This window comes from Cyprinus carpio, chromosome B23 (assembly GCF_018340385.1).
Source record: "Cyprinus carpio isolate SPL01 chromosome B23, ASM1834038v1, whole genome shotgun sequence".
Lineage (NCBI taxonomy): Eukaryota > Metazoa > Chordata > Actinopteri > Cypriniformes > Cyprinidae > Cyprinus > Cyprinus carpio.
Genome location: NC_056619.1, coordinates 17,929,689 through 17,954,489, shown reverse-complemented (window position 1 = coordinate 17,954,489; position 24,801 = coordinate 17,929,689). Strand labels below are relative to the sequence as shown.

General features: G+C 37.5%; 2 protein-coding genes across 4 annotated transcripts; both read left to right on the top strand.

Moving 5' to 3' along the window:
- The first annotated feature begins 240 nt into the window (after nt 1–240).
- On the top strand, nt 241–1,749 carry LOC122134065 (retinoid-binding protein 7-like). Its single transcript, XM_019126159.2, has 4 exons — nt 241–401; nt 508–686; nt 957–1,058; nt 1,150–1,749. Exons 1-4 carry the CDS (start codon nt 329–331, stop codon nt 1,201–1,203), a joined length of 408 nt encoding a protein of 135 aa, XP_018981704.1. The 5' UTR covers nt 241–328; the 3' UTR covers nt 1,204–1,749.
- Nucleotides 1,750–2,420: 671 nt separating this feature from the next.
- On the top strand, nt 2,421–24,578 carry ube4b (ubiquitination factor E4B, UFD2 homolog (S. cerevisiae)). 3 transcript variants are annotated; one of them, XM_042750812.1, is made up of 29 exons: nt 2,421–2,738; nt 5,116–5,335; nt 8,587–8,722; nt 9,098–9,185; nt 9,490–9,634; nt 9,718–9,943; nt 10,881–11,270; nt 11,374–11,484; nt 14,001–14,142; nt 14,825–14,925; nt 15,417–15,531; nt 16,528–16,611; nt 16,821–16,877; nt 16,962–17,078; nt 17,187–17,285; nt 17,801–17,914; nt 18,087–18,285; nt 18,381–18,519; nt 19,140–19,239; nt 20,101–20,228; nt 20,340–20,438; nt 20,532–20,767; nt 20,852–20,978; nt 21,257–21,401; nt 21,644–21,778; nt 22,194–22,385; nt 22,476–22,650; nt 23,267–23,413; nt 23,562–24,578. In XM_042750812.1, the coding sequence occupies exons 1-29, from the start codon at nt 2,715–2,717 to the stop codon at nt 23,621–23,623; spliced, it is 4,053 nt and encodes a 1,350-aa protein (XP_042606746.1). In that variant the 5' UTR covers nt 2,421–2,714; the 3' UTR covers nt 23,624–24,578. The 3 variants fall into 3 exon arrangements, with proteins under 3 accessions (XP_042606746.1, XP_042606745.1, XP_042606747.1); XM_042750811.1 differs by having other exon boundaries at nt 11,371–11,484; XM_042750813.1 differs by lacking the exons at nt 10,881–11,270; nt 11,374–11,484 and having other exon boundaries at nt 2,424–2,738.
- Nucleotides 24,579–24,801: the final 223 nt, after the last annotated feature.

The following is a 24,801-nucleotide window of genomic DNA, read 5'->3' as shown; positions in this document are numbered from 1 at the left end:
AAATGAGTGTGAATATCTTGTAGGATTTTGTAATATACCGCTTATTTTATCAAGCGTTGCATTTTATATGACTAACTTAGCGTCTGAACAGGTGCTATTGTGTTTACGGGTGTGTTTTGTCAAACTATTTCCACACAAACACTTGCCAGACACGTTTTACTTTACGTAAGGTATGACCTTTAAAGAGTTGACGACGTGCATATTAGAATACGTGGATTACTAAGCACCGCCCACTCAGCTAACAACACATATAAGAGCAGAGAATCCTTCTGTCTGGCACACCTTGCACCTTGTTTTCTACTGGAATAATTTGTAGACGATTAACAAAATGCCTGTAAGTCTTTGTGGTACTTGGGACATGGTGAGCAATGTCAACTTTGAGCGATACATGATTGCTTTAGGTAAGAGTGCATTTTTTTGTCCTGTGAAATTAATCATTGCTCATAATTCTGTTGCTCTGTTTTATTGTATGTCAGCAATAATAGATCCTAAACTCTCTTCTCGCAGGGACCAGTCTGTACACCCGCAAGATTGCCCTGAAGTTAAAACATCGTAAAGTGATCGAGCAGGTGGGGGATCAATACGTTGTCAAGACTCTCAGCACCTTCAGAAACTACACTTTCTCCTTCAGAGTCAATGAGGAGTTCGAAGAGTTCACCAAGGGGCTGGATGACAGACACTGCAAGGTATTACAGAGTTTTGTCATTATATTGCAACACATACATTACTGTTATTACTATAGTAAGTACATGTAACAAGGACACTGTAAAATAAAATGTTACATTATTTTCATGACAATCAATAGAACATATTTCATAGTAGAAAAGTGAGGGTCTTACTACACAAGAGCACTGACAGTCCTTCAGGCAGTTTGAATACTAATATTTGCTGAAAAGGTGATATGGAGAATGCACTTAATCCACTGTTTGAAATTAAACCTAAATCTGTTTGTCTAGTCTCTGGTGACATGGGAGGGGAACAAGGTGGTGTGCATTCAAAAGGGCGAGAAGAAGAACAGAGGTTGGGCACACTGGATCGAGGACGACAAACTCCATTTGGTAAGTGGGAAATTAAGCATCTTACACTATAACAATCTGTAATACACGTGCATGTAATACACTAATACTCATACCTCTCAATCCTTTATAGGAGTTGCACTGCGAAGATCAAGTCTGCAAGCAAGTTTTCAAACGGGTTGTTTGAGGTCCTGCTGTGGCGCTTGCTGTGAGAAAAGAAGGTGTATTGATGTAAACAAAACTGTTTATACTTCTAAGTCAGAGGGATATGAAGAAGGAAGAAGAACCATGAGTTTCAACTTCTGCCTCAAAACCTGACTAATCAATGACATTCAGTGAGAGGCTTGCAGACTGAGCCAGAGCGTCTAGGAGCGTGATGTATATCGCCACTAGAGGGCGCCATAAGACCGCGAACAAACAGAACTCTAGTCAACAGCAGTTTGCTCACTGTGTGTGCCACCATTGCCTAATCATGTTTACATGTAATACAAGAACCACATTCACTTAGCAGTCTGCAATGTGCTTCTGTATTTCTGCAAGCCAGAATCATTATTTCACCTGAATATTACTAATTAAGGACTGTGCCGCTTTTTAAATACTTAAAAAACATTTTGTAACTGGTTAAGTTTTTTTTTTTTTTTTTTTATAATCTTGTGAAGATTTACAGTTTTTTTTGTTTATGTATGTGACAGATAAATATGCACACTTTGTTCATTAAATTACTTGAATTCAACACTTTGTTCAATTACTTGAATGTATATTGACAATAAACTTTGAAACAAGTTATTATATACTTTGTCATTTGTAAGTTGCTTTGGATAAAAGCGTCTGCTAAATGATTAAATGTAAATGTACTTTGTGTGTTTATTAGCCAATACTGGGTTGTAGAAGGAATTGTAAGCAACAGATCATCATCATCATCTCTCTCTCTTTTTTTAAAAAAACAACAGCAACAAATACACAGTCATTCACCCAATTTACAAAACAAATTATTAATATACTTTGAAAAAAATGTAGTATGTAAAGAGTATGCCTAGTTAGCCTACTTTGTTTTCTTATTGTCAATACCTGGTTTGTGGCGTTTTTATCCTGTGGATTATTAAATGAATAAAAAATGAAGCAGAAATATAATAAACTTTATAAAAATAAAATTAACGGATAAAGATATGGAGCGAATAATGATTACTACATCACTTAAGTTCAAATGATGCAATATATTTTATTTATTATTTATTTATTCAAGCGTGAATAGAATTGCTGTCATGATTAATCCTTTGTAAGCTATATAATAGCTGTATAGGATATATGAGTAGCCTTTTATTCGACCTAATAAGAGTTCCTTGTGAAGAAAACAAGTCTCTTGAGGTCGCCTCAGCAGTGAAATCAGTTTCCAGAACTGCCGCAGCCTGGAATGTGTCGATCTCGCGTCACGTGACTCCAGATCCAAAATGGCCGCGTCGGTGTTTTGACGAATAATACTTTTGTGTTTGTTTCATTCTTAACAGAAACCGAAGATAACCCTTCCCGATCGGAAAAAAGCAGCCACGCACGTTTGATGTTTTAATATAAAGATTTAGATTAGACAATCACAGCTAACTGATATCTGTTTTATGGTTCAGACTATGCACTTTTGGTGTTTATAAGGAAGCTAGCTGACTGGCTAGCAACATAATTAAGCTGAAAATTAAAAGAAAGGCGATGGAGCAGCTCAGTCCTGAAGAGGTGAGGCTATTTTCACACACTTTAATGAATTTCCAGTCGAAACTGCTTCTGTTATGGCATGACTGTTGTATTTTATTGAAGGCTTATTGGCTTGTCATTTTCACCTTCTTTTTCAATCGCAGTAATGATGGGATAAGCTAGCAGGACACCGGCTAATCAACAGCTCCGTTTATCCAGATTAAATTGATTTCGCTTGGAAATATGAGGCGATGTTATGAATCTCACTTTGAGCCACTTAAGAGCCGATATATAAACGAATTAAATGAGAATATGGAGGTTATTTCCAGTCGGCTCGTTAGCAAGTGATGCGTTTGACAAACTGCATCTGCCACAAGCCTCGATCATCTGCTTTCTTCTCATTCTTTATTTTCTAAATTAAAATAACATCCTTGTGGTTTTCAGTCGCTGGGGAGCGTGTAACTAGCTGACAAGTTAAAATTTCTTTTGTGAAGGTTTTCTTCACTGGGGATCCAAAATGGCTGAAAGACTGTCGTGTGCAGAAATAAAAATCATTTTGGACCAGATGTTAGCTCAAGTTAACTTACAGTCGTGATAAAATGTGCAATTATCAAGGTTGCCTTTGACAAGGGTATGCATTTGACTAAATGGCATCTGGTTTAGAAACTGAAATCATGCGCAACAAGCTTTTGTCAGGCGTCAGGTCAGGATATTTATCATGGGGTCAGCTGTTGAAGCTTAAAATCTTTGGTTTAACTCGATAAAGCGTAGTATTTTACGGTAAAATTTATTGTAAGTGCAATTTATCCCATAAAGCTCTTGGTTTCAGTTTTATGATATTGTTATTTGGCACTGGTGGATATTGCTGTATGACACTGGTGTGTATTTACAGTAAGGGCTTTGTGTTTAGTTGTTCTACTGTAAATTAAGACCAAACTCTGCCCAGCTCTGACCTGAAAACAGCTTAAACCAGTCTATGCATGTTTGCTGGTCTCACTTGGAGAGCAGCTAAGACCAGAAAACCATCTTAAGCTGGTTCAAGCTGTTTTTCATCAGCCTTCTTATATTAATTTAAACTAATAATCAATAAGTTGTTGATTAAAATAGATAATAAATATACAAAATAGATAAGTAAAACAATTTTGAGTTTTAAAGGGGTGCTATTATGCTTTTTTTCAACTTTAGTTAGTCTGTAATGTTGCTGTTTGAGCATAAAAAAGATCTGCAAAGTTACAAATCTCAAAGTCCACTTCAAAATGAGATATTTTATTTAACAGAAATCACTTTTCAAAAACTACAACGAACGACTCGTTTGGACTACAATGCATATTTTCCGGGATTTGTGATATCACAAAGATTGACGAACGGGACGAGACCTGGTTGAGCTGCACTAGAGAAGGCAGTGAGTGTTATCACTATGTCAGAGACACGCTAGCTTTCCCAAGGCAGACGAGCTTAGAGTGGTTACAATCACTGGGTTTAAATCCCGCTCAAATTGATTTGATTATGACGCAATATTTACACTGAAGCTGGCGGGTGGCTATGGTAAGGGGCATAACATTTCCTGACCAGGTGCCAAATGTAGCCAATCACAACACACACTGGCCCAGCTAGCCAATCACAGCACATTTCGTATTTCAGAAGGCGGGCCTTCGTTTGATACAGAAACTATTCGAGCCGTTCATGCCAGACTGGGGAGAGAGGTGTTGTAATAATGTAAAATATGAGAAAAATAATGTGTTTTTCGAACAGCCTTGTATAAGAGCCTGTTCTAGGACACACCCAAAACAAAATCAAGACTTCGTAAAAGAGCATAATAGGACCCCTTTAAATAATTAATCAATTTAAATGTTAGCCATTTATCATAGATCTTAATTTCAACCAGAGCTCATATACATTTTCAAAATAAGATGCAATTTACTGATTTATAATTGCATTTATTGTGTGTAGGATACCATTTTAGCTATCCCATGTAAATCTGAAATAATATACAATTAAATGTGAGTTGCAGAAACATTATGTCTGTGAGCTGAGGTGCATCATCCTTTGCTAATTCAAACTGGGTTTTTTTTTTTTGTTGTTGCAATTTGTATTCATTCAGTCATGCATTTACATCCTTGCCATTTCACTGACAGTATTTGCTGTGGAATCTGAGGCCTTCTCCATCTCAATGAAATGACTCACTCAGCTGTGTAGAGCTGATTCGTCACTGCTGAAAATAATGACGCTTTAGGACTTTAAATAGATTCTACTGTTTGCCTTAAAAACGTGTGAAATGATATATAGAAATTCCCTCTTTGCTTTTAAAGGTCTGCTCTTGTGTTTACCAACTAAGAGCAGTTAATGTCATCACACTGTAAACTGTTGCTCATTATTGATTTGTAATTAGATTAAATTGTAATTAATCTGCCTTGTTTAGATCCGTAGAAGGCGACTGGCCCGGTTAGCTGGAGGGCAGACGTCACAGCCCAGCACCCCCCTCAGCACCCCTTTGACATCCCCACAGAGAGAGACTCCTCCAGGACCCTTGCCCGGGCCCTCTGGGGCCTCATCACAGCCTGTCCCACCAGCTCCATCTCACACTCTGGGCCTAAATGCCCAAAATGTCACCCCTGCCACCTCTCCTATGGGTGCCTCGGGTAAGTGCTGTGCTGATTTTATCATTCAAAAACATTCAGTGAGGATGCATTGAATTGATTAAAAGTGACGGCAAAGACGTTTATAATAGGGATGCATGATAAATATCGGCACAATATTAATGGGCATCTCATCAGTAAAGCCGGTTCTGTATTCAGCGGTAAATCTCTACACGTGCGTGCTTTCACTTGGAGAAAAGCTTTACTGATGAGATGCCCATTAATATTGTGCCGATATTTATCGTGCATCCCTAGTTTAGAATGTTGCAGAATATATCGATTTCAAATAAATGCTGTTCTTTTGAACTATATATGCATAAAAGGATTCAGGAATAAATGTATCAGTTTCCACAAAAATATTAAACAACACAACACTTTTTTTTTTTTTCAACACTGATGATCAGAAATGTTTCCAGAGCAGCAAATCAGCATATTAGAATAACTTCTTAAATATATACATGCATGTGTTTGTATTTATATATGCATAAAAAATATACACAGCATAGACACATATATTATGTACAAAACTTTTATTTTGGATGCAATTAATCATTTGGCAGCACTAGAGTAATGGATGCTAAAAATTAAGCTTTACCATTGCAGGAATAAATTACATTTTATAATATATTCAAATAGAATGCAATTTTTAAATGTAATGATATGGAACAATTTTACTGCTTTAAATGTATGAAAAATGGCATTATTAGTGACACAAAAGCATTGTTATTATTGACCCCAAACTTTTAAATGATAACGTATATTTGAGAGAATAAAATGTTATAGTCTTACTTTCAGAACACGGAAATTTCCCTTATTTTCATTTTTACAGATGCAAAGCAGATAGTTTGCTTTCAGATACAGCCTTTGTGTTCAGGGGAATTTTTGAAAGCATGAAACATTGGACTGGATCAGTAAATGCAGTTTTATACAGAGTTATCCACTAGGTTGCAGGCAGCTCTCCTGCAGTGGCCCAGTTCTTTCTATTCAGTGTTATTAATTGTAAATACTGGGTATTTTATGGACACAGTGCATTTGAGCTGACAGATGTGAGTAGTATTTGAAATCCCATTGTAGGTTCATTGTAATTACATTTTACTATGACTGTAATCTTGTCTTAGTATAAAATGTTGAGGATAAAAATGACCAGAGTAATAATATTGAAGGTCTAAGTGGCCTATTTGTAATCTTGTGTGGATGAAGCTTTAACACTCAAGCTATATAGCGTTAGCTGTTAGTACTTCACTATAGTGATTGAATCAACGGCCTTGTTTTAAAGATTTTTTAGATCAGTGTTGATATAAAGGTAAGTGATTTTTGGCTCGCTGCGTCATGCCGTGGAGAAATTGCACAGTCATGGAGGTGGCACAACATTGGCCAGGGTTTAAAAAAGGGCACATAGACAGGCAAGACTGATGACTCTGTTTTGTTCTTGCTGTGCCGTAGCCCCTTTTTTTGTTAAATGTCAGTGCGCCATGTGGTAAAGTTCCTCTTTAGTTCCATTTTTACAGTCTAAGGACATTTAGATTTTATTGTCTTGTAGATGAGCTGTAAAACTTCTGTGATTTCATGCTTCATTATATATTGAGACAGAAAACATCACGTTCAAATTAAGCTATACTGGGTAATTTTGGATGATGCTAATTTGTTTCTTATTCTCTCATATTCATTTTAGTTTGTATCACACATTGGATTGTTTTTTTCTTTTTGGTGTTTGGCACTGATCAACTGTTCATTTAAAAAGCATTTCAGTTAAAGTCTTTATGATTGCATGCTTAATTACCTTGAAGCCTTGCTAAACTGAAATAGGGGATTGAATAAGTGTTTTGAGCTGGTGTGTGTTGTCCTGTGCCCACTACCACGCACTATTCTAGGTCTTTGAGCACATAATATCCACAGTTAGATGAAAAAGCTATTCTAGCACAAGTCTGCTCTTTGTTGTAGCTTCTCTCTGGAACATACAGCATTGAGATGTAATCAATCATAAGACCCAGTGCATTCACTCCTCTATTAATATCCTTTAAACATTCTGGTTAGGCTTGTTGTTGACCTCTAACCCCACGTAATAAACGATTGCAGTTAATCCATCCCAAATTGCCCAATTCCAAATTGCCCAATTTTTCTTAAACATTATAAAACAAAATAAATCCAAAGAAATTCAAAATGCAATTTTGAAAATCTCCCATTGCCTTATATTGACAGAATATCTAGCGTTATAAATGTAACCAACATTAATAATGATGTTAATGTAGTAATTGCATTCTTAATTGTAATTGGTCATCTTTATGACAGATTTGCATATCAAATTATGATTAATCGTGCCTTTTTGTATTTCTTTAACCATGTTTTTGCATTGAAGCATTAAAGTGAGGTCACATTAGCAAAATTTTAGAGAAAATTTGCAGATCAGAAAAGATCTGCAAAAGGTCTGTTGTTAATAGTGTAGCAATGTATGAAGCACAGTTTCAAACCAAGCAACTAGTGATTTTGCCATGTTGACCAACAGAAAGGTCAACATGGCAAAATCACTTGACCAACCCAAAGGTGGGGCAAAGGCTATCTGAGGAAGTCTTTTGCCCTGATATGAAATTCTTTAAAGTGTGGTTTCTAGTTGACTGGAAGTGACTGGATTTTGCCTGTGAAATAGGGCTGCATAAGTTGGGAAAAAAAATCTAATTGCATGTTTTTTATTTATTTATTTATTTTTTGTTTATAAAATTTGCAGGTATTTAAAATTTGATGAAAAAATATGGGGAAAAATCCAGGTTTGCTGTGCTTGTTTTAGGGCTGCATAATTTGGCCAAAATATTGTAATTATACACCATTAAAAACATTAACATTCTTAATAAACACACTAATGATCCGAACAATGACACTGTTTAATTTAATTGATATATTGTTTTAAAATTTCCATTATTCACTCTGCTGCACTGATATGTGCTTCAAGAATTGCTGTGGTAGATTTCGTTTTTCCTCTCTAACTCTGTGCTTGTTTTCAAGGTAAAATAATTTTTCCAAGTGTTTGCAAACCTTGGAAGATTTAATGAGATTTCGAGAGCCAAATTCATTGCTTGTTTCGATTGTTCAAAATTAATGTTCTTTAGTTAAACTTGAACTATGTGGTTTGTATTCCAGCCATGAAAGTTTTAGAAAGTTTTTCTTGAGATTGATTACAGCTTAGGCATTTTTGTCCATGACACAATCAGCAGGTTCGTACTCAAACACAGAGCTTCCTTTTGTGCTTTCCATTACCATAGGGGTCGCTTACCGCAGCCAGAGCAGCGAAGGGGTCAGCTCTCTCTCCAGCTCTCCATCTAACAGTCTGGAGACGCAGTCCCAATCCCTGTCCCGCTCCCAGAGCATGGACATTGACACAGCCTCCTGCGAGAAGAGGTGAGAGACAGCCGTGGACCTTTGTCCTCTCTGTACTCCTAATCAAAGATAGAGCATGACGTAAGAGCTCAAACTGAGATTGTGCTGGAGATGAAGTATAGTATCTCACTTCAAGTAGTCGCTTTAATCTGCAGAATCTCTCTACTGTTGGATTGCAAATGCTTTTGGACTCCAGCCACATCATTTCTAAAGTGCATGTAAAAATAAATACATACAGCTGGAAGTTTATATATTAAGTAAACCTTCTCTATCATAAGCTTTATAGTCTTTGTATCTTCTATTGTACCTTTATAACATGCAGTGCTAAAGTTACATTATTTGACAATTAAGGATTTGAACTGCTACTTGAGCTAGATCTCATCTTTTGGTCTTCAGCATGTCCCAAGTAGATGTGGACTCAGGAATTGAGAATATGGAGGTGGAAGACAGTGATCGCAGAGAGAAAAGGAACCCGGCTGAAAAGGTAACCAGATGCACTAATAAAAAGATATTTATTTTTGTTTAATGGCCGATAACGGATAAGTGGCATATTAAATTGTCATACTATTTGTCTAAATAAAAAAAAACATTAAACACTGTGTTGGTGTTATTAATAATGCACTATGAGTCTTAGATGATAGCAAAAGTAATCTAAAAGTGCATGATTATTTTCTCTATTTTTGAAACATCCAATATCGGCTGATAACAATAAACAATGTTGAGTCACAAAGTTTGAGAACCACCAATCTAGAGTATTGGTAAGTGACATGCTGAATTAATATTTGCAGGATTCCTCATCCAGTTCTGACGTCTCTGAAGATCAGGCTTTGCAGCTCATCTGTAAGATCTTGCGTGTCTCGTGGAAGGAGCAGGACCGTGATGTCATCTTCCTCCCCTCACTTGCTGCTGAATTCCAGAAGAACCCTAGGGATGGTATGGACAGAAAGCAGTAGAAGGTGTAAGACAGAAAATTCTGATGTTTCTCTGGAATTGAATTGCATTGTGCTTTCTTCTAGTTTACTCTGACTTCAAAGACCTGATCGGACAGATTTTAATGGAGGCTCTAATGATGTCCACCCGAACACGTGACTGTAACCCATTCGCCAGTTTGACCGCCACATCTCAGCCAATTACCGCTGCCAGATCCCCGGACCGTCACCTGACTCTTGTCCCACCCTCCAGCCTGAGCGGCAGTCCCATGATGCCCTGCGCTGGTTCATTCGGTGCCAGCTCTCTTTCCAGGCAAGTGTGACAGCTGACAACTCTCCTTTTAAAGGGAGTTATGTATCCAACTACACTGGTGCCCAAAATTTTGGACTAATTAAGACTTTTAAATGTTTTTGACAGAAGTCTCTTATGCTCACCAAGACTGCATTTATTAGAATGCATTTTGAAAGATGAAATAATGTGAACCTTTCTATTTTAATATATTCTGAAATGTAATTTATTCCAGTTATGCAAAGCTGAATTCAGAGGCCATTACTCCACTCTTTAGTGTCACATGATCCTTCAGAAATCATTCTAATGTGCTGATTTGGTTCTCCGTTATTATTGTTCAGCAAAAACTATTTTCAAAGGGCACCTATTATGCCCCTTTTTACTAGATGTAATATCGGACTTGGGTGTCCCCAGAATATGTCTGTGAAGTTTCAGCCCCAAATACCCAACAGGGTATTCAGGGTTATCATTGTAGGTTGGTTGTTCACACTGTTGTTCACACTGCCAACACACATTTATGTCCAAACACCACGTAAAAGTGGATTTTGTATAATAGTTGCCCTTTCAACATTGATAAAAATAAGAAATGTTTCTTGAGCACCATATTCTGCATATTAGAATGATTCTCGAATGAGCATATTACACTGATTTCAGGAGTAATGACTGCAAAAAATTTAGATTTGCCATCACAAAAATTTATTACGTTTAAAAACGTATTTTAAATTGTTGTAATATTACCATTTTTTGCTTTATTTGTAACAAAAAATGCAGCCTTGGCGAGCAGAAGAGACTTCTTTCGAAAAAATAATAAATAATAAAAATAATAATAATTCCAAACTTTTGGCCGCCAGTGTACACATCCACCTACACCCCTTCATCTCACTTTCTTGATTTCTCTTTAAATTTCCTCATCCTTCTGTGTTTCCGCCTTCATTTTCATCAATGTCTTTGTTGTTTTCAGTCTTTATGGTTGTAGCCCAAACCCACTCGCTCTGAGCTCTGCCAGAATGAGTGCTCCATCTGTCCCACTGGCTTCTGCAGCCGCCCTCCCGGTTCCCCCAAGTCCTCCTGTCTCTCGCCCTCCCACCAGCCTTCCACCTCCCTCTCAATCCGCCCCTCTGCCCATCTCCCAGAGATACAGGCCCTACTCCCTTAGCTCGTCCATCCCCATAAGCCCAAGCCCCAGATCTACTCCATCTGGTATGCTTACACCCCCTACAACTTCAGCTATACCCTCCAGCCCTTCCCCCAGACACCGTAGCACCCACACCTCCATGCCTTTCCCCATCCTCCCCAGCTCTCCCAGCACTATTTCCAGAAGGACTGCGCTAGCTGCCCGGATGCCCTCTAGGTACCTTTTACACCCTGTTAGATGTGAAGTTGTATCTTTGTAGTCTTTGTGTTTTTATTCAGTCTATCTGTCTGCTTCCATTCACACACCGCGGCCACAGCAGCCCTTTCTCCCTCCTCTTCTTCGCCCTGTCCGACTTGCCTCAGGACAGCAGTGATGAAGAGCTGGAGGAAGAGGAAGAGGAGGATTTTTCAAGGGTTCAGTTTGGGTCCAGGTATCAGTGCCAACGTGTGTTGCATGCTTCAGCGTGCTGCCTGGCAACTAACAACAGCCCACTGTGCCCAATGTTGGCACCGCAATGGGCAAAAAGAATGACACCAAATAGTGGAGTTTGATCATGTGATCTCATCAGATCGACAAATTCAGCTTTTCTGTGGACAGAGCTTTGCAGTCAGCTCAAATTGTGTTCGTTGCACAAGGATTTTTTTAGACCCATTCATCTCACGACAGAAATGTGAGCCAGCAGACCTTTAAACTCCCACACAGGACGCGTGTGCTGGATAACAGTGTTGGTGGAGGACTGATTGTTGGGCGATCGGATAATGCTAGCTGACTGTGTAACAGAACTAATGAGAGCCAGAAGCCTGCTGTGGAGTGTTGTCTCACCCTAGAGTTCACTAATGCATGCTGTCTCATGACCAAAGACCTGCAGGGGGACACAAGTATTAGCTTTTGTTGTATTCTAGTCATCAGTTTTGCCAAAATATACTCATGGTATTAACATCTGTCTCAAGGGATCTAGTGACAATTGGTCGGCGCTGAATATGGGTGTAAACTGATTCCAAAATGTTTTGTGTTCCAGTCACTTGTATCACAGACGTAGGAAGTTAGAATTACATGTCATCCTATCATATTTTGTATATTTATGCATTCATGTGAAAACCTGGAAATATCTTTTTTTTTTTTTTTTTTTTTCCTCAAGCCAGGAAAAAAAAGTCATGAGAATATAATACAATCTTAAAGTTTGTATAGTAAATGTAAAATGCAAAATAAGACCTTTTTGAATGAAGTCTTTAATGCTCACCCAGACTGCAATTCTTTAATGCTCACCCAGACTGCATTTATTTGATCAAAATATAGTAAACTATGGAAGCCCATTTCTGCCACTAAATAAAAATAAAAAAGGTAATTGCGACTTTTTATCTCACAATTCAGATTTTTTTCGCACAATTGTGTAGGGATTTAACAATTAACCACGAGCCGGTTAAAAATCAATTCAAATATACGATTCAAATCGTTTGAGATGCTAAACGAATCGCGATTCAATTAAGGCTAGGAGTTTATATGAATGTATGTCTGAGGAGAACTAACTGTCTTTAGAAAAGTTTAAATGGTATTATTTTTTTTTTTTTATCTTGCCTCTGTATAATGCATATTAAAGTTCATAAGTGCAGTGCTGCTTTGTTTACAGTGGTAACCAAGGAAATGCTTTAAGCGCCACCTGCTGGCAGAGAGTGAATCTGCTATGTTCAGCTCATCTGCTGTTAGCAATAATATGCAAGTGCTATGTTAGTATGGTATAGTGTTATATTTCAATTTCACAAACAAACGGGCAGCATTTTGTCCAAGCAATAATAGGACAAATTTAATTTATAATTTGTCTTAAATCTCATTTTGTAAAAAAAAAATTGTGAATCAAATCGTGAAATCAAAATCGTGAATCGAATCATGACTTGAGTGAATGGTTACATCCCTACAATTGGGATTTTATATCTGAAAATTCAGAGAAAAAAGGTCAGAATTGCGAGATAAACTTGCAATTTTGAGGTATAAAGTCACAATTGTGAGAAATAAAGTTGCAGTTGCGGTTATGAAGTCAGAATCGCGAGATATAAACTCGCAATTCAATTTTTTTTTCTCATAATTGACTTTATATTTCACAATTGTGACTTTTTCTCCAGGATTGGTAGTTAATATCTAGCAGTTCTGACTTTATAACACAGAATTGTGAGTTATAAAGTCAGAATTGCAAGATGTAAACTCACAATTGTTTAAAAAAAAATGTGAGATAAAAAGCTGCAATTACCTTTTTAAAGTTTTTAATTCAGTGGCGGAAGTGTGCTTCCATAGTAAACTGTATTATGAACTGTATATATTGTGAGATATTATTTAAAGTAAATGCTATCTATTTTGATATATTGTAAAATGTAATTTATTCCTGTGATGACAAAGCTGAATTTTCAGCAGCTATTACTCTAGCCCTTCAGTGTCTCATGATCCTTCAGAAATCATTTTTAATATGATCATTTGGTGCTCAAGAAACATAACTAATTGTTATCAATGTTGAAAACAGTTATGCTGCTTAATATTTTTTGTGGAAACCGTGATACATCCACTTTTGATCAATTTAATGTGTCTTTGTTGAATGAAAAAAAAAATTAAACTCTTACTGACCTCAGACTTTTGAACAGTAATGTAAAATGGGCGGGATATGATTTATCAAGGCATCTGATTAAAAACACAGCTCGCGTTGTGGGGCAGGCTTGTTCTAACCATTGCTTGAAATGGAGATAAACCTTCATTTATATCTGATGTCATAGCTGTTCTAAAGATAATTATTTTGAAAGCTTGGTGGCTAGAGAAAAAGGTAAACATTTAATTATGAAAGACATCTCCTTGGTGGCTAAAGCTATGTGATTTTAGTTATTTACTCAGAAGGTTCACCTACACTCTGCAACCCTTTATTGAAGGCAGTATTTATCTCTCATAACTCTCTCTTTCTCTCTCTAGCCTGGGCGCATCCGGAGGGGGGATGGCTGGTGACTCAGGTAGTGACCGCTTTACCATAGAGTCCTGTAAAGAGACCGAGATGCTCAACTACCTCATCGAGCGTTTTGACAGTGTGGGAATGGAAGAGAGGAAGGCCCCAAAGGTAGCTGCCGATGAACACTATAGATGCATTTCTGTAATATTAATTCTGTACTCAGGCGATATAATTATATTCCGGTATATCAAGCATTACAAGAAAGTAACTCATTACTTAAGCCATTCATGAGGCGACATTTGTCAGTAGGTCAGAACAGAGGTGGAGGTGTTAAGCAGGTGAAAGTGAAAGACTTGTCTTGTCAAGCCTAGGGTAATTCCCACTTTGGCATGAGTCTTTCATGTTGTTCTTATTTATCACCCTGTCTACAGAAGACAAGATGCTCTTGTTATAATCAATTAAGCTACCAGAAGAGTTTGTTGCAGCATGTTGCTTCATGAAATGCCGGTTTCAGTTTCTAGCACTGTTTCAACACTATTATCTGTCCAAAATAAATAAGTTGCTTAAATAAAAACTAAATAAACTAAATTTTATTTGTTTTATTTTATTTTGCAATTAATTTAAGTAAGGCTGTATGTCAGAGCCAGATTGTGTGGTGTTTCTGGTCTGTTGTACTCTGCCGTTTTGTATAAAAATATAAACAATATAATTATAATTGCATAGAAAATAAATCGTTTCTCATTATTCAGCCATTTAGCTTTTCGTTGTTGACCTTGAGCTTCAAGCTCTGGGTGTTTGGTCTATGTTCAGACACAGTGTTATTCATATGCTTTTTTTTTTTTTTTTTCAGATGTGCAGCCAGCCAGCTGTCAGTCAGCTGCTTAGCAACATTCGTTCCCAGTGCATTTCCCATGCTGCACTAGTGCTTCAAGGTGCCCTCACACAGGCCAGGTCAGTTACAGCAGCCTTTTTCAATGCATTTTCACATTAGAACTCTTAAGTGTTTAACCTTTGGAATTTAGTTTGTTTCGGTCCAAACTCAAGTGCTCACCTTTTTTTTTTTTGCGGTCCTACACAGTTTGTACAAGTGAAATGCTATAATATGTCTCTTAAAGTATAAAGCATTTTTGATATCTGCCTGTTTATGCAGAAATCGGTTTCAGGAAGCAGCTTCATTCTGTATGTGTTAAGCTTTCTCCTCTACATTCTTTGCTTGGCTACAAAACATTAAACATGATCTGCTGCTAGTATTGCATTGGCGATGCAGACAAACAACATGAAAAGAGCCCTGTGAGGAAGGAGAGCAAGAATCAATCTCCATAGTGTGAAAACGGACGTAGTTTGAGTTTGTTGCATGATGTTGTCTGTCAGGTTGAATGCACACAATTGTAATACATTTTTGAATGAGATTGCCCCCTTTCTTTCTCTTTGCTGTTAAATAGGGCCCCTCTACAGCCCTCCCTGCTGGTTCCCTACATGCTGTGCCGGAACCTTCCGTACGGCTTCATCCAGGAGTTGGTGCGCATGACTCACCAGGAGGAGGAGGTGTTTAAACAGGTGGGAGTTGCAGCAGATTACAGAGACAGGCTGCATGCTGCGTCATATTACTTTTGAAGCTCAAGGGGTCTTAACTATTGATGCCAAACTCCTAGTGGTATCAAACATATTTTTAAGTGGTTCATTTGTTTGTTTTTTAGTAAGAATGGCTCAGTATAATTTATCCCACATTAGGTTTTTTGGTTCCAGTTTGGACATTTTCGACCAGTGGTTCCCAACCCTGGTCCTGGAGGCACCCCAACACTGCACGTTTTGCATGTCTCCTTAATCAAACACCGGATTCAGGTCGTCAGTTCATTAGTAGAGACTTCAAGACCTGAAATCGGTGCGTCAGAGAAAGGAGACATGCAAAATGTGCAGTGATGGGGTGCCTCTACCACTGCTTTAGACATTTAAAATATCAGCATTTCATAAAGAAAGATGGCATAAGCACACTTTATAAGCAAAAATTGCACAGAAATATTAAGTATTAGTTTTTGAATGATAAATATAGATACACTACTGTTCAAAAATCTAGGTTCAGTAATAAATTAATTTTTATTCAGCAATAATGCATTAAATTGATCAAAAGTGACAGTGAATACATTTATAATACAAAAATATTTAGCATTATTTTACAAGATTTATATTTCAAATAAATGATGTTCTTTTGAATTTTCTATTCATCAAAGAGTTTTTGTTTTTTTAAATAATGGTTACAATTAGTAATAAAAAATAAATTTTACATGAGCACCAAAGGATTTCATGTGACACTGAAGACTGGAATAATGGCTGCTGAAAATTCAGCTTTGCCATCACAGGTATAAAATACTTTTGAAAATAAATTCAAACTATTTTTTTCAAGTTGTTAAATTTTAATGCATCAACTAAAAATTGCCTTGGGGTCGGCCGTTTTTGAATGTCTTTCCAAAATGGCCAAGTCAAGCTAGTTCATGAAAAAAGGTGTGGAACTTTTGTCTTTATTTGATCTTTTTTTTTTTTTTTTTTTTTTTTCAGATCTTTGTTCCCATTCTTCAAGGGCTCGCTTTAGCTGTAAAAGAATGTTCTTTTGACAGTGACAACTTCAAGTTCCCTCTGATGGTAAGAGACTGTTTATTCTTCTTTTAAAAGCATAATAAGTCTGTATTATAAGGCATGTTTGGACCAAACAAGCTCCATTGATTTATATATGAACACTGTTAGATATCTCTGATCTTCCAGACGTGTTTCACACAGATTGCTCTTCTGAATCAGTGAAAGACTTTGTAGGCTTTTGTTTTGTGTCTATGACTGATTTGATTGTTTTACAGGCTTTGGCTGAGCTCTGTGAAATCAAGTTTGGGAAGACTCACCCTGTATGCAATTTGGTAAGTTTTGTAGGAGCTTACGAATTCAAGTCAGTCAGGTTTTGCAGTTCAGTGGTAATATTGTCTGTCTGCGTGTATTTTTAGATCACCTCTCTGCCATTGTGGTTTCCTGACCCTCTCAGTCCCGGGACAGGAAGAGAAATTCAAAGACTCTCCTTCCTTGGAGCGTTCTTTAGTCTTTCGGTGTTTGCTGAGGATGACGTAAGTCATTTTCCTCTTTAAACAAATTACACTAATACAAAAATTGATGCATTGATGAATGATGACGGGAAAGTGGTTTATTTTTATGTCCGTTTTGCTGTTCTGTAGACTAAAGTGGGAGACAAGTACTTCTCAGGCCCTGCCATCACAATGGAGAACACCCGTGTGGTCAGCCAGTCACTGCAGCATTATCTGGAGTCTGCGAGGGTGAGTGGCCATCATATCACATACTCATAGATTTTTAATGAGCTGCTTCAATATTGAGGGAATTTCCTTTTTATAGAGCAGGGATGCAAGCGGAGGATGTAGTTTTTGGTCTTTCTTAAATGATTATAAAAGTATAACTTCATGTGATTGGGGAACGATTAAGAATGTGCATTTATTGTTAAGTTGCAACTTAACAATAAATGCGCAAAAATTGCAAAAAGCTCCCTTTTCCCAGTTGTCATAAGATTTTCACAGAATTTATAATCAAATAATTGGAATTAAGCAATTTGGCAATATAAAGGCTCATTCAGGGGAAAAAAAACATGATTAACCATAAAACTGTCAGAGTCCTAAAAATGTGATACATTATTCCAGTTATTATTCCAATTACTCCAAATAATAATAAATGGACATAAAAACATTCAGCATAAATGATCATCCAAAATAAATAGACAGAATGCTAAAATGAGATTTAGTGAAATATTTAGTTTTTCTGAGTGTGTGCTGGTTTCCAGGGAGATCTGTTTAAAATCCTGCACAACATCTTGTTGAACGGAGAGACAAGGGAAGCAGCTCTGAGCTACATGGCAGCTCTGGTGAATCGTAATGTGAAGAAGGCTCAAATGCAGGTATGTTTGCTCAAGTATGTGCTTCTTTCTTTTTATCTTATGGAAGTATTAATGTTGACAGTTTCTTTGTGAATGTAAACAAAAATGTCAAATTATAAAAAAAAACCTTATTGCCCAAATACCTTTCAGTATAACTGCAATTTGATTATTTTCTCCTCCTTTCTTTCTTTAGACCGATGATAAGCTGGTGTCCACAGACGGCTTCATGATGAACTTTCTGTGGGTGCTGCAGCAACTCAGTATGAAGATCAAGCTGGAAACAGTGGATGCTCTCTACATCTTCCACCCCAAGTGTCGGCTGAGTGTCAGCACGGAAGAGACCCGGCTCAATGCCACGATGGAGGACCTGAAGGGCTGGCTCGCTGAGCTGCGTGAGTGTCGGCTCTCTTCTGGGACAGACAGATCGCTTTAGACGCTCGGTTTGACTTCAGACAAGCCATTTACTGTTCCTTCCATTCCTCCACAGATGAAGACCCGTCCAAGTTCTCAGAGCCCAAGTTCCCTACAGAGTGCTTCTTCTTAACGCTACACGCACATCATCTGTCCATCCTCCCGTGCTGTCGGCGCTACATACGAAGGCTGAGGGCCATCAGAGATCTCAACAGGTGCTTTGCACAGATTCAGCCGTTAAAACAAACAATTTGTTACCAAAACCATGTTGAGTAACGGTCCACTGTGAAGTCTGCACTGGTTCAAAAAGGTAATGAAGTACGAAGATTAGCTAGTTAAGATGATTCTCAGAGTGGAACATCTTGCATTACTCATGGCTTATGTCAGATAGCCCATCATAGATATGATGTTCTTTCTCATGCTTAGTGAAAAACCACTTAATCTCTTTCTGATGAGACAGGCTAATCCTGTCCTGTCCCAGTGCCTCTTGTAGAAGGTATTTTCTTGCAGTCCCATCCCATTGTAGAGCAGCTCTAAAGTCATCTTAGTCCATAATGCCAGAATGATCAGCTCATGTGTTAGTGCTGCATCAGTGGCAATGATTCAAGTCCTTCACATTCAGATAGCTCACATTGTTTATTGGCCTCATGATGCCTGGCAGATCAGAACCACAGTGACCCCTGCTGTCGGCAGCATGTATAACACTTAGATGGGCCAATTATACTCTAAGAGCATAAAAACTGTAAGATTTTTTATTTAAGCTGTGAGAAGAGGTAATTTGCACAAGGCTGAATGTGTGTGTGTGTGTGTGTGTATGTGTGTGTGTGTGTTATAGAACTGTGGAAGAGCTGAAGAACAGTGAGAACCAGTGGAAGGATTCCCCACTGGCAAGTCGTCATCGGGAGATGCTGAAGAGATGTAAAACACAGCTGAAGGTGAATGCTGTTATCCTTTATTAATAAAAAATTACTTGTTTATTAAAGTTTTTGCATGCTTATGAAAAAAAAAAAAACATGTAAAGTGTGCCAGCTCTGATTTCATAAAATAGCAACTATTACTATGCTTGAGAAAGCACTTTCTATTATTGAGAGCAGGGCAGCAACAGCTAATTGATTTAACAGATAATGAAAGTAACCGATGATTCCAGTATTATTAGTCAGATCTTTCTGTGCAAAAATAGGCTCTATTAGATTTAAAGTACTGAACAGTGCATTTACTTGCAGTATTGTTCAAAAGCTTGGGCTCAGTAAGATGTGTTTTTGAAAGAAATCAATATTTTTAACTGATCAAAAGTAATGGTAAAGACATTTCTGATGTTATAAAAGTTAAAAAGTGAAGAATATCTCTCTTTCAAATAAATGCTTTACCTTTAAACTTTCCATTCAGCAAAAAATCCTGAGAAAATGTGTCAAGGTTTACGCAAACATATTAAGCAGCACAGCTGTTTTCAAAATAGTAATAATAAATGTTTCTTGAGCATAAAATCAGCATACTACAATGATTTCTCTCAGAAATCTCTTCTCATGATTTCTTTTGATTTCTCTTCTCATGTCACACTCAAAAATTTCAGATTTGTCATCTCAAGAATAAATAACATTTTAAAATATATTAAATTAGAAATAATTTTTTTAAACTTGTTATAATATTTCATTTTTTTTTACTATATTTTTTATCAAATAAATCCAGGGTCTGTCGTTGCTAAACTGTGAATATTTAAATAGAACATGCACAGACCCTAAATGAATACTTTGTGTATATATAGAATATATGTATTAAGTAAATGTCTGTGTTGACAGAAACTGGTGCGCTCTAAAGCCTGCGCAGACGCAGGGCTCCTGGACGAGAACCTGCTGCGCAGATGTCTGCAGTTCTTCAGTATGGTCATCCAGCTTATCTTACGTATGGTGGAGCCTGCCTACCCACAGTCAGTTCACTTAACATCTCCTCTTCAGATACACCTTACCTTACATTCTTTTCGTCAGGTTAGTAGTCAAGATTGTTCTGTTCTGATTTCCTGTCTTTTATCACCTTTCAGCGTAACCCTGCCTCTGAACCCAGAAATCCCCAAAATCTTTGCAGCACTGCCGGAGTTTTACATTGAAGATGTGGCCGAGTTCTTGCTTTTTATTGTGCAGTAAGTTTATGACAGTGCTGAAATCGGTGCAGTATAGTGTTAGAATCCAAATTTAGTTTTAGTGAAATGTTTTTTTTCTTGTTCTTCTTTTAGGTACTTTCCACAGGTTCTCTATGAGCCATGCACCGAAGACATTGTGACCTTCCTGGTGGTCTTCATTTGCAGTCAGAATTACATAAAGAACCCATACTTGATTGCCAAGCTGGTGGAGGTGCTGTTCGTCACCAACCCTGCGGTGCAGCCACGCACTCAGCGTTTCTTTGAGGTGATGGAGAACCACCCACTGTCTGTCAATCAGCTTGTGCCAGCCCTCATGAAGTTTTACACCGGTAAAAAGGGGTCTGAAATATTTTTTATCAAAGTCTGTTCTATGCATTTTGATTTGTTTATGCTAAATGGATGTGTTTTCTAAGATGTGGAGCACACTGGAGCCACAAGCGAGTTCTATGACAAGTTCACAATCCGTTACCACATCAGCACCATATTCAAAAGCCTATGGCAAAACATTAACCACCAAGGCACCTTCCTGGAGGAGTTCAAGTGAGTTCACCAAAGTTAATACTGTGTAAAATAAGTATTATTTGAATTCAGCATTTGTGTATGTTTAAATTAAATAATATCAGCTACTGAGGAATCCATATTGGTTGAACACTAATTTAAAAAAAAAAAAATGTATATATAAATTAAAAATAAGTATAAAAATTTCATTTTTGTATTATTTATTGTCTTATTTATTTTACATTTTTATTGTTTTGTGAAATTTTTATGTATTTATTTTATACATATATGTTAATCATACTTTTTTTCTCTGTCTGCAGCTCTGGTAAACAGTTTGTGCGCTACATCAACATGCTAATTAACGATACAACTTTTCTGCTGGACGAGAGTTTGGAGTCTCTGAAACGCATCCATGAGATCCAGGAGGAGATGAAGAATAAAGAGCAATGGGACCAGCTGCCTAGGGTCAGCACATACTGTATCACAACTTTACCAATAATTCCCTTACCTACTCTTTTAACTGCATTGTACTTAATGTATGTAATGCACTGTTGTACAATAGGAAAAAGCATTAGCTTTAAGACTAAAAGGAAGAGGAGTAACTTTTAAAGGGAATGGTTGTGCAGGAGTGTTTCTACTTGCATTAACACTTTTTGTTCTCCAGTTCCAATCAGATCTAATTTCATGTGAAATGTTCTGATCCTCAGGAGCAGCAGCAGAGCCGACAGTCCCAGCTGACTCAGGATGAGAGAGTATCACGATCGTACCTGGCTTTAGCAACAGAGACAGTGGATATGTTCCATATCCTCACCAAACAGGTCCAGAAGCCCTTCCTCAGGCCTGTGAGTACAAAAAAACAACAACTTTTGAACAGTTGTGTATAAGCATCTGAACTGGTTGTTATATAAATAGAAGCCTTTAATAAACCTATACAAGCAGACAGTTGTAGAAATATAATTTAAGGAACGTTTCAACAGACAACATAGAAATCCAAAGTCTAAGTAATTTAGGTTTGGTTAATAGGAAAAAGCATGAGGATTGTAATCTGCTGCTTGCCTGTAAATGAATCTCTTCAGCTCTCTGCAGGTATTTATAGTCTTCAGGGAAAATTGAGCTGCTGTCAGGGTCAGAACACTGAGTTTGTGAGAGGGCACTTTTAATGACACTAACAGAGCAAATACCATATTTGTAGCTTGTTGAAGATGCACAAAAATGATAATGTTCCTTGATTCATGTATTTTCTGTTGTACTGAACAGGAACTGGGTCCTCGTCTGGCTGCCATGTTGAATTATAACCTGCAGCAGCTATGTGGGCCTAAATGTCGAGACTTGAAGGTGGAAAACCCAGAAAAATATGGTTTTGAGCCAAAGAAGCTCCTGGATCAGCTCACTGACATTTATCTGCAGCTGGACTGTGCCCGCTTTGCTAAAGCCATTGCAGATGACCAGGTCTGTATTTGCTCACCAAGATCATGCTGTTTGGTGCTTAACTGTATAGCAAGAAAACATGGGATCATTTTTTCTCTCTCTCACTTTTAGCGATCATACAGCAGGGAGCTGTTTGAGGAGGTCATTTCAAAAATGAGAAAAGCGGGCATAAAATCCACCATTGCTATTGAGAAATTCAAACTGCTGTTGGAGAAGGTGGAGGAGATCGTAGCCCGCAATTCTCAGTCTGAGATGGATTACAGTGATGCCCCAGATGAGTTTAAAGGTGAGCATCATCAAGTCCTCATTTGGTGCTCAACATTGACAGCAGTTGTGCCGCTTAATATTTTTGGGGAAACCTTGGTTAACAGAAAGTTCAACAGAATTTTAATTTGAAATATAATTTTTTTTCTGTAGCTCTTTTGATCACATGCAATGCATCCTTGCAGGAAATATCTTTCAGTCAGAATTGGCAACTTTAACTTTGTTTCCTCGATTGTTGCTTCCAGCTTTTTTCAGCTCCTCTTACTCTCAAAAATAAAACATTTTCTGCCTAAAAAACCTCTCGAGACGGCTTGCACAAGATTGAAACACAGAGCAGATAGAGCTTTCTTTGTGATGGGCCCTAAACAGCCGTGAAAACTCACTTTCTTTTCTTTAGCTTTTACAAGTTGAGGATGTTTGTATGCGTTTTACATTTTAATTATTGTGCCTTTGTACAGCACTTTGGTCAATCTTGTGACTGTTTCAAATGTGCTTTAGAAATAAAAAAACTAGAAGTAAGGGTTAATTTCTTAAAAACAACCCTAACAAAAAAATGTTTTTGGACAGTAGTGTAGCTGAAAATGTAATGGTTTCAATAGTTGATTGGAGTAAGTAACATTGACACCCTATTTAAACAGACCCGCTGATGGACACTCTCATGACCGATCCCGTGCAACTTCCCTCTGGCAACATCATGGATCGAGCCATCATTCTGCGACACCTCCTGAACTCTCCCACTGACCCCTTCAACAGACAGCCTCTCACCGAGAGCATGCTGGAACCAGGTACCCACACACACAGCTTTACAAAGACCGCACGAGCTGCCTCTTTCAGCGCTGCTGCCAAATGCACTCAATGACTTGTCTTTTTTTTTTTTTTAATTGTTAGACTGTGTAATGCTGACTCAATGCTTTTCTCTCTCTCTCTCCACAGTCCCAGAGCTGAAGAAGCGCATCCAGGCCTGGATGAGAGAGAAGCAGAGTGGCCGTGTTTGAGTTTTCTCAGTGAGCCAAGCTTGCCCCGCAGTTTAAATGTTTTCACCACGCTGGAAGTGAACTGAAGAGAGAGAAAGAGAAAAAAATATGACCGTACCTAAATTGTTTTCCCCCTTTATCGAGCCACTGACTGAAAGGCTCATGGTTCTAAATTGAAACACAATAAAGTTTAGACTTTTGAAATATTTTGATTTTGAATTTGTATGTCTGCACACATACCAGTCTGAAAGGTCTCACACCATATTTGGATATAAAGAAATTGTTTCCTGTTTTGTTTTCGTTGTCCTCATGAATGCATTTTAGTGGTTCTGATGGTAAGGGACAACACTGAGGAAGGGGATCCATTTCATGTTTGTGAAGAATGTTGTTGAGAAACACCAGTATTTCCATTTTTACACTCAGTAGAATGACAAAACATTGGCTGTAGACATACAGTTTACAGTTGAGTCACAAACCTGCTGTTTATTTTATACGATGAATACAACATATTTTAAATAATCAAATTAACTTGCTCTAGACTGTCTTGTAGAAAATACAATAGATGTTGGTGTAAATTGTTGGAGACATACCAGTGGAGCATCAGATGGTGATTGACTCTGTATTAGAAATCTGTTGGTTTGCATAAAAAATCTCACATGTACACCGTTTTGACTAAAATCTGAATCAGAGGTCAAACCCAGGAACAAAATCAAAGAATGTGAAGCTGTGTTGTAGCATGATCGTCATAAGAATGCCAGTACATCATGTTTTTTGTTCTGTTCTCCAACATTTTTTGGGTCATAAAGGTTTATCATCTCTTGTTATTAATATTAACCCCAGTTGTTGGACTTAAGCATAAATGAAGAGTTTTTCCAGTGACTTAAAGGGTTTATCTGTACAGGAATTTGCTTCCTTTGCTACAAACTTCTTTTGGACCCAGCTCTTTGAACTGTAATAAATGGTAATGCACACACAATGACAGCTGTTGCACTTCTTTTCACTCATCCTGACTTCTGTTAAATTCATAATACACGTTTTGCAAAACATTGGTATATGGTAGGTAGATTGGTATATTTAAGTTTATTAAATAATATAATTCAATGATTTCATAGATGGCAGTGTGTGTTTTTGTAGAAATCTACATTTTTATAGTTTGTAAATATATATTTTTTGTCATATTTTTAAATGTTTATATTTTT